The sequence below is a fragment of the Cupressus sempervirens genome, chromosome 4 (genome assembly GCF_028749045.1).
Source record: "Cupressus sempervirens isolate cs-2001-9-10 chromosome 4, ASM2874904v1, whole genome shotgun sequence".
NCBI classification, from domain to species: Eukaryota; Viridiplantae; Streptophyta; class Pinopsida; order Cupressales; family Cupressaceae; genus Cupressus; species Cupressus sempervirens.
Window position 1 is genome coordinate 554,585,777 of NC_143121.1, and position 12,669 is coordinate 554,598,445.

Sequence of the window (12,669 nt, forward strand, 5' to 3'; positions counted from 1 at the left end):
ATAGAAGTACTCAAGCTTGCCAATGATATTGGGTTTGATTAAAAAATTGTTTGGTATAAAATACAAGACCCGTTGAAAGAAAATTTATTTTCTAAAAGGCCTTTCGATCATTTCTTATTTTTACAATTTTATTTTGAATAAATTTAAGCTATAGATAATTTGGGTAGATTTGCACCTTTTAGAACTAAAGTTAATTCTTCTCATAGGTGAATCATTTTAACAAATGGTATTCTCTCAAATTGTATCTTTTTGAAATAAATATTGATGGTTCTACTTCTTAATCCTAAAGTTTCTAGAATGAGTGATATTAGAAATGGTAGTAATGATTTCTTGAACTTCTTTAGCCTTCTTCTATAGGGATTGATACCAACCCATATGAAAGATCATGTTATATCTATGGGTTTGGAGAGATTGTGTGAGATTGGTTAGAAGTGAGATGTTTTTAAAATTAACTTTATAAATCTTTACTACTTTTTGAACAAAGGGAGCGTTCATGAATTTTCTTAGCGGTTGGTGATTTTTAGGTTAATTTATATTATAATATTTGAACATAAAAATATAGGTCATATAGAAATATAAGAGTGATAATAAAGAGAGAAATAATAATTGAACAATTCACATAGATTTTAGCTGAGAATTTTATATAATTGTTAAAAAGTTAGACAACTCTTCATAATAAAAATATATAATTCGCATTGAAAAAAACAATATTATATCTATAATTATTTTATTAACTTCTACAATTTATACTCAAATTTTCCTACTAAATATTTGTTAAAACTTTTTACAAATCCTCGGGATGCATTACCATTGCAAATTGCAAAACAAGCAAGCAAATATTTCTCAATGATATTGACTATAAGATCAAAACAGAAGTATCTCCAATATAAGCATTATAATCACCTTTAAATAAAAAACAAAACCATCCTATATGAATTTGGATGCAAGCAATCATCTTCATCACTTATAATATACTAAGTAGATAGCACGAGCCTTGACGAATCACAAACCATTAAAATATTATGAAGAGAAAACCATTTGATCATAAAGAACCCATTATTATTGATAAGGTTTCTTTCATCTTCAAGTTTGATCCCTGAATGACCACTTGCAGAAACTGAGTCAATTTGTCAAACAACAGAAAAGTATTCATGGCAGACATGATATATCTCAGGTTATTTGCCTTCTTCCCCAAATTTCATGTCTACACGTTCAAGTGGTATCAAAATCATTTGATTCATTCAAACGTCTTACTTTATTAATTGCAGAGACTATTCTGCCACCTTTTGAGATACGGCGTTCAATCGTTTTCGGGTCACAACAAACAACGATGCTGAGGTGGTGGCTATTATATCAGTCATTTTCTAATTTATAAACCCTAACACAAACCCAAAACAAAGTTTAAACAAATAGTTAGGGAAGACGTCGGCAAACAAGTGAAATCGTCTCTAGGATTGTTTCTACTCTTGGAAAATTTGTACAGATTATTTTTGTGTGGACTGTGAAAGACATTTTTACTGGTTAAAAGATTTTAGAAGGGTCTTGAGTGTACGTTGGAATCCAAAATCTCGTTCTATCAATCTATTTTGAGACACTATTCATACTTAATAAGATTGGTAGTTATGTGGGACTTTCTATACATAGGGGAGAGGATTGAGTTGTGGAGCACATTCTAATAGTTAGGGGAGAGGATTGAGTTGTTGAGCACGTTCTAATAGTTATAAGGTCTTATATTTCTGATAAAATTGTACCATTAGTTGTGACTTTATTAAAGTTATTATAATTGATGGTGACCTCCTATAATTGAATGAAATGCATCTCTTAGATATGAAAGAAAATATATCACATGATACTACATTGATGGATTAATAAAATATGACATGTTTGTGGATATGTTTTAGATGAGCTTATATGGTTATCCAAAATCTTATCTATATCTACCAAATATCTTAGAAACAATATTCCTATTAAGATTTTGATAACATTTAGGTCATGATTGTACCTTCAAAAAATATAAATCTACTATCAAAAATCTCATCCCACTTACTAAAGATCTTAGAGACGTTATGTCTACCAAAGGTTTAACATTGATTGAACTCGTGTCAAACTCTATAGATAGATGAGATGTTGTGGATTGTTCAAGGTATATTCAAAAAAATATTTAAAGATTTTGGTAAGAAAGGTCTCGAGTGTACGTACCTTTCAATCTTGTAGTACCTTCCAAGATATCATCCCATCTATTATAGATCTTAGTGACACTATTTCTGTTCAAGAGTTTACAACATTGATTGTTCATGTGGGATATACACAATTGATATGTTGTATAGTATTTAAGGTATTTTCAAATATTTAACAATTTTGGCAACAAAAGCCTTCAGTGTACCTTTGAATATTACATTACTAACAAAAATCTCATCTCATCTACCAAAGATTTTAGAGACACTATTTCTCTTCAAGGGTCTACAGTATTTATTTTCCATGTAACACTTGTACATAATTGAGATGGTGTAGATCGTTAAAGACATTTTTTTCAAATAATTTAAGATTTTGGTATGAAAGGTCTTATGTGTATCTTTGAATCTTATATTACTATGCAAAATCCCCATCCCATCCAATAAATATCTTAGAGACACAATTTCTACTCAAGTGACTACAACATTGATTATTCTCTTATATTAGTATCCAAAATCTCATCCTGTCTACCAAAGATCTTAGACACTATTTTTATTCAAGAGTCTGCAATATTGATTGTTCATGTGGGATTTTGTACATAGTTGAGACAGTTTACTTCGTAAACATTAGAAATATTGTTTACATAGTATTGTGATCAAACATGATTCAATTACCAAATTGGTCCTTGCCAAACAAACATCTACCACCAAGCATTGCATTTTCTTAGAGCATGTATGGGTCATTGCTAAAGAAGAAAACTTTGTTAAGAGGAAGCTTAGAAAATCAACATCTATCATTATAAATATATCCTTAAATGAGACTAACGATGCCACTTTAGCTCAAGACATTATTTCATCTCTTAAACTCTTACTGACCCTATCCCTCTATTTGTTATTAGTTTATTGGTCTCTTGCCATCTCTTATTATGTTTTTGTTATTAAGCTACCCTCTTTGCCTCCTTACATTTGAAGTCTTACATTTCTTGTTCTTTCTCTCCTCTTCCCCTAGTCATCCCCTTACGAACCCTTCTAACTCCCCTAGTCATCCCATAATAATGAGTCATCACTTCACATTCCCTTTCACTAGTCTATTTTTTCTTACACACATCAAATTTTTGTCCAAATTTTTATTTTTATTTTTTTTTCCTCCATAACTTTTTCTTATTGAACATCATTAAGTTTCTTGCACTATTCTTTCAATTCCTGTTTCATTAATAGTTTTTCTTTGAACTCTCTTCTCTTTGTTGTCTTTTTAATGTTAGAGTAATTAGTTGTTTTCACTTATTAATTAAATCACTTTGATTTAATTAATTAAGTTGCCTATTACTCTAGTTTGCTTAAGCTATCTCGTAGGTGCATATAATTAATATTTTATTAATTATTATGTGCAACCCTAGCTTTTTTAGGCTTTAGGTTACCCTTTTTGGGTTTCGATCTCCTTTATAAGGATTGATCTCTTTGTAATTTATTGAATCCATTGAATAAAAAATTTTCTTCATCTGAATATAGTTTTCGTGTTTTTTAGATTAAACCCTTGCCTCTTCTTGTCTTTTTCTTCTCTATGACAGATTTTTTGCATGTAGGTTTTCTTGGGCTTTGTGGATTTGATTGTGTATTTTCTCAAATCCTACATGGTATCAGAGCCAAATCTTCTATAGCTTGTTCGATATTTGGAGAAAAGGGAGAACAAGGGTTTGGCAGATCAGATCTGGTATTTTTTTTTGAGAAAACAGGGGGGTCACTAATTTTAGGAGCAGTTTGAGGCCAAACGAACATCACAGATGGATTCAGAAGGCATCAAAGCCCTTGTTTCCATATAAAGTTTGTCCGATTTGGACAACGTTGATCTAGGAGGCAAAACAATTTTGCCCGTAGGCCTATACGGCCCTTGGCATGCAATTCGAGGTAGAAAATTTATTAAAATCGCATTTATTTTTTAAAAATGCGATTTTAATTGTGTGGCAATTAACTAACCATAGCGGAGCCACTAGTGATCACCGCTAACAACCACTGCGAGTGGTTACTACTGGCGATCTGCCAGCGGCCCCCATCGCGGCCCCACCGCAACTCCGCCTCGTGGCGGCCCTCCACCCTCCCACCACCAGGTCGTCGCTTTGCTAGTGGTAGAGAATTTTTTTTGTTTTTTATTTTTTTAATTATTTTTTTATTAAAAAAAAAATTATGCATTTCAGAGGGCTTGTTGTTTTTTCTCCGTAACTTGAGCATACAGACATATTTTTTTGATCCGAAAAATGCACCAGAAAGCTGGTTCCAAGATGAAGACGATAGTATAGGTGTTTTTGGGTTTTGATGCAATTTGGTTGCCTGTTTTGGCAGTCAAAGCCAAATGTTTTGTTTTGCACTCCGGGAGGTGTATCTTGAGCATCCGATCTCCGATTTTGGACTTCTTTGTATCATTGGAAAACTATTTCCATGCTCTTTCTAGTGATGCTGGTTGTTTTTCTATATTCTACTCCAAGAACCCTTTATTTAGTCTTATGCATTTTTGCATTCTGGTGGATATCTTGGTTGTTTTAGGTCCGGGGATCAATTTTGTTGCTTCAGATGCTTTGTTTTGGACTGTACTTTCTATTATACCAGTCTTATACTTTTTCTAATCATTGTTAATATTCATTGTAGGCATCTTTATGCAAACACACTAAGATAAAGTGCCACTCTTGCGTTTCGGGATTCTTTTCATCATTGTGATTCATTGTACTCACACTATTTTATAAAGTGCCATGGGGGGATAGTTGTTTGCTAATTTTGTGCCCTCTTCCTCTTTTGCCTCATGCAGTGTTGGTGACACGTGCCTTTATAGATGTCTGTACCTCACTCTCGATGTGTCTAGGTCCTCGTTTTGTAGGAGATTTTTGGCCCACTTTTTTAGTTTCATATCACCTCACCCCATCTGCATTAAGGGGGGGGTTATATTGTTGGTTCTAATGCTTCCTTCGTTCGATGGTTCATTAGTGTGAGCTATGTATTTAGTACCTAATCCTACATACTAGGTGATTGTAGTGGCTGACTACCTATGCATTTCAATGAAATGGATCATCTACCATATAGAAAGGCTCGGTTCATGCTTTCTATTTTCGTGGAGGTTCTATAAATCAATACTTTTTGACAGAGTTTTGCGACTTTTCATGCTTCAATGGTTTTCTTCATGATCTCTCTTTGTTCCTATCTTCTGGAACATTCTTTGCTATCTCTCTTTGGAGTAGGGTTTTTCCCATGTGGTTTTCTATATTTCTTTGTTTCATAGAGATTTTCTTGTACTGGGTACCTGATCAAGCCTTGTTGTCGGGACCCATTTTTCTGCTTTCATAGTTGTGCTAGGTTAGCTTACCTCCTGAGCTTCGCTTAAGGGGGGCTGTTAGAGTAATTAGTTGTTTTCACTTATTAATTAAATCACTTTGATTTAATTAATTAATTTGCCTATTACTCTAGTTTGCTTAAGCTATCTCATAGGTGCATATAATTAATATTTTATTAATTATTATGTGCAACCCTAGCTTTTTTAGGCTTTAGGTTACCCTGTTCGGGTTTCGATCTCCTTTATAAGGATTGATCTCTTTGTAATTTATTGAATCCGTTGAATAATATTTTCTTCATCTGAATACAATTTTCATGTTTTTCAAATCAAACTCTTGCCTCTTCTTGTCTTTTTCTTCTCCATGATAGATTTTTTGCATGTAGATCTTCTTGGGCTTCGTGGATTTGATTGGTGTATTTGCTCAAATCTTACATTTAGTTCTTTGGTTTTAATATTTAGTGATTATTATTTAAATTCCTAGATTTTTTATGTAATCATTTTTATTATAAATTTTCATTTTCTTGTTCTCTTATGCATATTGTTCTTTCTATTCTTGACATTCAATATTTTCTTTCTTTATTTTCTCTTTAAATATCTAAAATTAATTTATATTAATTTAAAAATAAATTCCCCTTCTTAATCTTATTTTAGTTTAATAGTTACAATAGTTTAAAACTCTTAAACTCTAACCTTCTATTTAACCTTTTCTTTATTCTTTCCTTTCATTTCCATCTTCTCTATTGATAGGTTCCTAGATTACTATACCTAGTTTCTAATTTCTTAACTTCTAGTCTTACCTTTGATTTTAGTGACATAATTCTTTTTATATATATTTTATAGTTTCTAATTTCTTAACTTCTAGTCTTACCTTTGATTTTAGTGACATAATTCTTTTTATATGACTCAAATTGTTAATGAAAACAAAATCTTGATTACTTTTTAAATTAGAAATCACCTCTACTATTGATTGTCTATAGAAATCCCATCTTTCACATGTTGGAATCCCTTATCCCTAATTGACAGACTATCTCAAGTTTGGTATCTTAAATCTTTCTCCATATAATAATTAACACGACAAAAGAACTTTACTCTCATAATAATATAATAATCAACAGTATAAAGAAAAAGGAAGATGCCAAAGATTTGATGCCAGCCTCTTGAAAGTGCAAATTGCTCAAGTTCCATCCTTTATTGGAAGTTTAAAAAGTGTAGAGCCTAATCACGCTTTTCCAAGAACAGCGTACAATTTAACACATAGCTCGTATTATTATTCTCTGACCAGCATTCCACGAGATCACTCAACACTAAGCCCTTTTTTGTCAAATTCCATTATGGCGAGTTACCTGCTCAGTTGGTTCTTCTATTTGACCCGAATAATCATCATTATCATAGTTCAGATATATATGGATCGAATGTTCATTGTTTCATCATCTATCACCAATCACAAAATTGTATTTAGTCAATCACGTCACGTGGAAGATGAGTTTAATCACCTGCTGACTGAACCAGAATGGGGAGTAAATGAATGCAGGGTTGAAAGAAGAAAAACCCTAAAATAACAACATGGGGAAAAATGGTAGATTGTATATTCTTGGACGAATTCAGGGAACTAAATTTGAAGAAGCCCATTTGATTTTAGGGTAAAAAACGACAGTTTTATGATCAGAAATGGTTGATAGAATTATTGACGTCGCCCAATTTAGAGTTGCCCCAAGAGACGGGTTTAATTTTGCGTTCTCTACGAAACAAAATTTGAATACAAAATGTGGACTGAGTTCCAATTTGAATTGCAATTTCGCATTTCCTTCTTACCGATCTTCTTATCGACCGCTTTGTTGCCATTGCCAAGATCTATTTAAGGGCCCGTTTGGGCATTCAAATGTACTGAGTTCATCACCAAAGGAAAGAAATTTCAGGATGGGGTACAAATTAAAAGGAAACATCGTTCTTCAGAAGAAGAATTTTCTTGATTTTGAAGATCTCGCAGCGAGCATTGCGGATGATCTTTCGGAGCTCGTCGGAAAAGGAATCTCTATCCGGCTTGTGGGTTCTAATGTCGATCTAAGTATGAGTGTGCTTTGAATTTTTCTTTAAAATTTTGGTTTTTTTTTTCTGGATTAGTGTTATTGAAATCACTGAACTTGAAATTTGCAGAAAGTGGGTCTGGATTTCTGGGCGAGCCTGCATTTCTAAATCGTTGGATCTCCACTCATGATGGGCTTCTCGCTGGCGAGAATGCCTATGCAGTTCACTTCAATTGGGATCCCCAATTTGGAGATCCAGTAGCCATTCTTGTTAAGAATTCTCACCATAGTGAGTTCTATCTCAAGACCTTGACTCTGCAACATGAAGGAAGGTGTGTTCATTTTGAATGCAATTCATGGGTTTATCCTGCCTCTAATTACAAGGCTGATAGAGTTTTCTTCTCAAATCAGGTGCGAAAAACCTCATGTTTTAAGCCCACAAATCCTTAAAGTTTTTGAGTTAAATTTTTTTGGAAGAATTTTAGATTTCTGAGAAGAATTGCTTGTTTTACCTGCATGATTCTAAGCATTTGAATCCAAAGATCATTCTAGAGATTGTTAAGCTGGCTAGATTCATTAAAAATGTGTTCTTGAAATTTGCAGAGTTATCTCCCTATTCATACTCCCCCTGTTCTTGTCAACTTGAGGAATCAAGAGCTGGAGAGCCTGAGAGGAAATGGGATGGGAAAGAGGGAGGAGTCGGACAGAATATATGACTATGATGTTTACAATGATCTTGGAGATCCAGATAAAAATGAAGAATTAGGCCGTCCTGTATTGGGTGGTTCCCAAAAGCTTCCATACCCTCGAAGGTGTAGGACTGGTCGTTCACCTACCCAAAAAGGTTTGTTGAACTTTCGGTGATTGAACATTATGTTTAATGCTTTCGTTTTAATTCTATAGTTAATTGTAATAATTCTCCATTTCAACTAGTTTTATGCAACTTTGAGCTGCTTTCAGAGCCTGCGAAGGTCTTCTTAATAAGGAACTTGTTTCTGGTTGAGAGTAGTCCCATTTTGTTTGTGATATGAACATAATTTCTTTCTGAATCTTTACGATTGAAGGGAATGCGACCTGAATTTGATGGTTTTTGACTGTTTATTGACATAGATCCGGCTACTGAAAGCAGACTGCCATTGCTGAAGTTTTTAGACATTTATGTTCCAAGAGATGAACGTTTTGGGCGAATCAAATTGTCTGATTTCTTGGCTTACGGTCTCAAATCAATCGTTCAGTTTTTAGTGCCACAAGTGACATCTGTATTCGACTCCACCCCAAATGAGTTCGATTCCTTCGAAGACATCATGAAATTGTATACTGATGGTTTAAAGTTACCTGAAAATCATTTGCTTGAGGCTGCAAAGGATTTTATTCCACTGGAGCTCCTCAAGCAGTTTTTGAAGACAGAAGGCGGAGAAGTGCACAAGTATCCTATTCCACAAGTTATTGCTGGTGGGTAAATTGTCTTGAACATCTCTTTAACAGATCTCTGAATTCTTCTTCTGCTTTGAAGCTGTGTTTTGACATGGGGAAGTTTGGATGCAGTTGATCAGCATGCATGGAGGGAAGATGAGGAGTTTGCACGCGAGATGATCTCTGGTGTGAACCCAGCGTGCATAGAACTTCTCAAAGTATGGATATGGAATTACTTTATTAACAATTTTAGTTTCGGATATTAGATTTCTACAGTTTATAACGATTATTGTGTTGTGTTTTTGGCTTCAACTGTAGGGAGAATTAATGTTTCAGGTCATATTCTGCAATTCGTCATTAAAAAATGAGAGAACTATTATAGATTTTATTTTTCTGTGTACAATTCTTTCATCTTAATGATAGATCATAGAGTATGATCTAAAACATTGATACACATAAAAAATTTATCCTGAAACATGACACAATAGGTTATAGTTTGAGTGATTTTGTAAGAACTTTGTGGGCTCATTCTTATTCTGAGATCTGAACTATATAACAGAGTTTTCCTCCCAAAAGCAAGCTAGACCCCAAAGAGTATGGTGACCAGCAAAGTTGTATCATTGCTACAGATATTGAGAAAAACCTCGAGGGTTTAACCGTGACTCAGGTAATTTTACATTCCAAGTGACCCATCTCACAATTCTGAGAAAACTATCAGTAATTGTGACTTACCTTCGTTTTCTGCAGGCTATGGAGGGAAAAAAGCTTTTCATTCTGGATCACCATGATTTATTGATGCCATATTTGGATAGAATAAATGCGCTGGAAACCACCAAAACATATGCCACTCGCACAATTCTGTTCCTCAAGGAAGATGGCACATTGAAACCAGTTGCAATAGAGCTTAGTCTACCTCGAAGCGTTAGCAAAGTGTTCACTCCCGCAGTGGAAGGAGCACAAGGAGCTCTCTGGCAACTCGCCAAAGCTTATGTGACCGTCAATGATTCTGGGGTCCATGAGTTGATTACTCACTGGTATGATCTCAAATCTGATGTTTGCATATGATCTCAAATTTGTTGTTTGTATATGATCTCAATGTTTTCATTTGTGTATGGTTTGTATATGATCTCAAAGTTTATGTTTGTATGTGATCTCACAGTTTATGTTTGTGTACGATATGTATATGATCTCAAAGTTTATGTTTGTATACATTTGTATGTGATAATGATCTCAAAGTTTATGTTTGTATATGATATGAAACTTTATGTTTGTATATGATTTAAATGTGATCTCACAGTTTCTGGTTGAATTTGATATGGGCATACAAATTAATCCTTAAAAACCTATTTTTTACCAGGCTGAGAACACACGCAGTCACAGAGCCCTGTATTATTGCAGCAAACAGGCAGCTTAGCTCGATGCATCCAGTTTACAGGCTGCTGAGCCCCCATTTTCTCGACACAATGAACATTAATGCTCTGGCTCGCCAAATCCTCATAAACGCCGGGGGATTACTTGAACAATCAGTCTTTTCTGGCAAGTATTCCATGGAATTGTCTGCCGTAGTATACAAAGACTGGAGATTTGACCAGGAAGGGCTTCCTGAAGATCTCCTCAAAAGGTAAGCAATAAGATCAAATTTTGCAGATTTCTAAATTAGGTCTCATTCACAACAAGATTAACAAAAGATTTCATTTCGCCGAGTCTTAAATGTTTACTGACCCACTTTAACAAAATGACATGGAACAGGGGAATGGCAGTGAAGGATGATTCAAAGCCTCATAAGCTGAAGCTCACGATTGAAGATTACCCATTTGCAGTGGACGGACTAGAGATCTGGTCTGCAATAGAAACATGGGTGGGCGCTTATCTATCAATCTATTACACCAACGATGAACTGGTGAAGACTGACAAAGAACTTCAGGCATGGTGGCATGAGATCAGAAATGTTGGTCATGGAGACAAGAAGGATGAATCTTGGTGGTACAAGATGGAAACTGTAGAAGAGCTTCAGAAAACATTAACAACATTTATATGGCTTGCATCTGCCCTTCATGCTGCTACAAATTTTGGGCAATTTGCCTACTCAGGGTACATGCCCAATAGGCCTGCCGTGAGCAGGAGGCTTATTCCCCATGAAGGATCCAAAGAATTCTCAGAGCTTGTGAACAGCCCGGATACTGCCTTTCTGAAAACGGTGTCTAACAGGTACCAGACCACGGTGGGAATGTCTGTTATTGAGATCTTGTCAAGGCATTCAACAGATGAGGTGTATCTTGGTCAGACATCTTCTCAGGGATGGACAAATGATGAGCTTGTTTTGAAGGCATTTCAAAAGTTTGGATCCTCACTGGTAGAGATTGAGAAGGAAATCAGTCGAAGAAACGAGGTAAAAAAATTGAAGAACAGAAGAGGTCCTGTGAAAGTACCATATACTCTGCTGTATCCTAACACGTCTGATTTAAGCCACGGTGGAGGAATGACAGGAAGGGGAATTCCAAATAGTGTCTCTATTTGAATAAGAGAAAGCACATTTTCACAATTCGTAGAATGTTTCCAGATTCAATTGTGTCGCTGAATTTTCACATCAATGATCCCAAATATCAATGCATTCTGTTCGCAGAATATGATCCGAAATATTGATGGGTTCACATCAGAGTTGATTCCAGACATTCATGAAAAAGCAACGTTGAATCCAGAAGCATTGTAAGAAACTTTATTTGCAGTTTCAACACCAGTAGAGTACAATAATAGAGGCAAAGCTTTTTTTTTATGTTTCATGTTCTGCCTGCATGCAGATTGCATAAGTTCAGTCTTTTCAATTGACGTAGAGAAGGATCAGTGTGGGACCTAATTTATTCAACATTAATGCCTGCAAATCTGGTAGCACGGATGGCTAGCTTTCTTGGTTGAAAAACTAACACTCACTCATACATCAATCTTTATCCTTGTTCTTCATTGAATATTATATTATTTGACTTGTCGTGAAGGGATGTCTTATATCATAATTTTATATGATATGTGATTTTTACAAGATTTACAAATATTGTGATAACAATGAATATGTAATACAGTATTATTTCTTATTTATTTAGTTGATTGTTTCAGCTGGAGAATTTAAGGCTAGCAATAATGTCATTCATAAATACACTTTTTCCTAAGGATCTTTAATGATTGTGAATGTTATTGTTATGAACTATATATATATAGAACAAAGTATCATTTATTATTATTTAATTAAATTTTTTCATAAGTGTTATTATTCAATTTATTATATTATACTTAGTTTACATATATATCTATTATTAATTTTGAAAAGGTGATCACCATTAAGTTTCAAATGAAATATTTTCAATTAATAAGTATTTATGTTTAACTATTATAGTTTTAGAATAGAATATTGTCTTTATTATTATTACACATAATATTTCAAATGTTATATTTTATTTAACTTTCTAGCTTTAAATATATAGATGCAATCTTTGTCATAAGAACTTCTTTTTATAATTGTGAATGTATGTGTTACATTATAATTTAAAGAATTATATATTACTATAATTAGTGTAACATTAAAATATCTATAAGTTTATAATAAAGTATCATTTGTTATTGTTTCATTGATTATTTTTGTTGGATTTTACATGTATCATTTATATTATACAAGTTGGTAACCTAAGTCAATTTTCACATTGAATAAAAGTTAATATAATTGACTATACATTATTATTAAAGTATTATGTTGCTG

The 12,669-nt window shown here is 33.8% G+C and overlaps 1 protein-coding gene across 1 annotated transcript; it reads left to right on the forward strand.

Moving 5' to 3' along the window:
• The first annotated feature begins 6,875 nt into the window (after positions 1–6,875).
• LOC149562390 (putative linoleate 9S-lipoxygenase 5) lies at positions 6,876–12,018 on the forward strand. Its single transcript, XM_089825907.1, has 9 exons — positions 6,876–7,552; positions 7,642–7,922; positions 8,115–8,355; positions 8,622–8,963; positions 9,057–9,142; positions 9,484–9,591; positions 9,672–9,958; positions 10,282–10,545; positions 10,674–12,018. The coding sequence occupies exons 1-9, from the start codon at positions 7,156–7,158 to the stop codon at positions 11,440–11,442; spliced, it is 2,775 nt and encodes a 924-aa protein (XP_089682033.1). The 5' UTR covers positions 6,876–7,155; the 3' UTR covers positions 11,443–12,018.
• Positions 12,019–12,669: the final 651 nt, after the last annotated feature.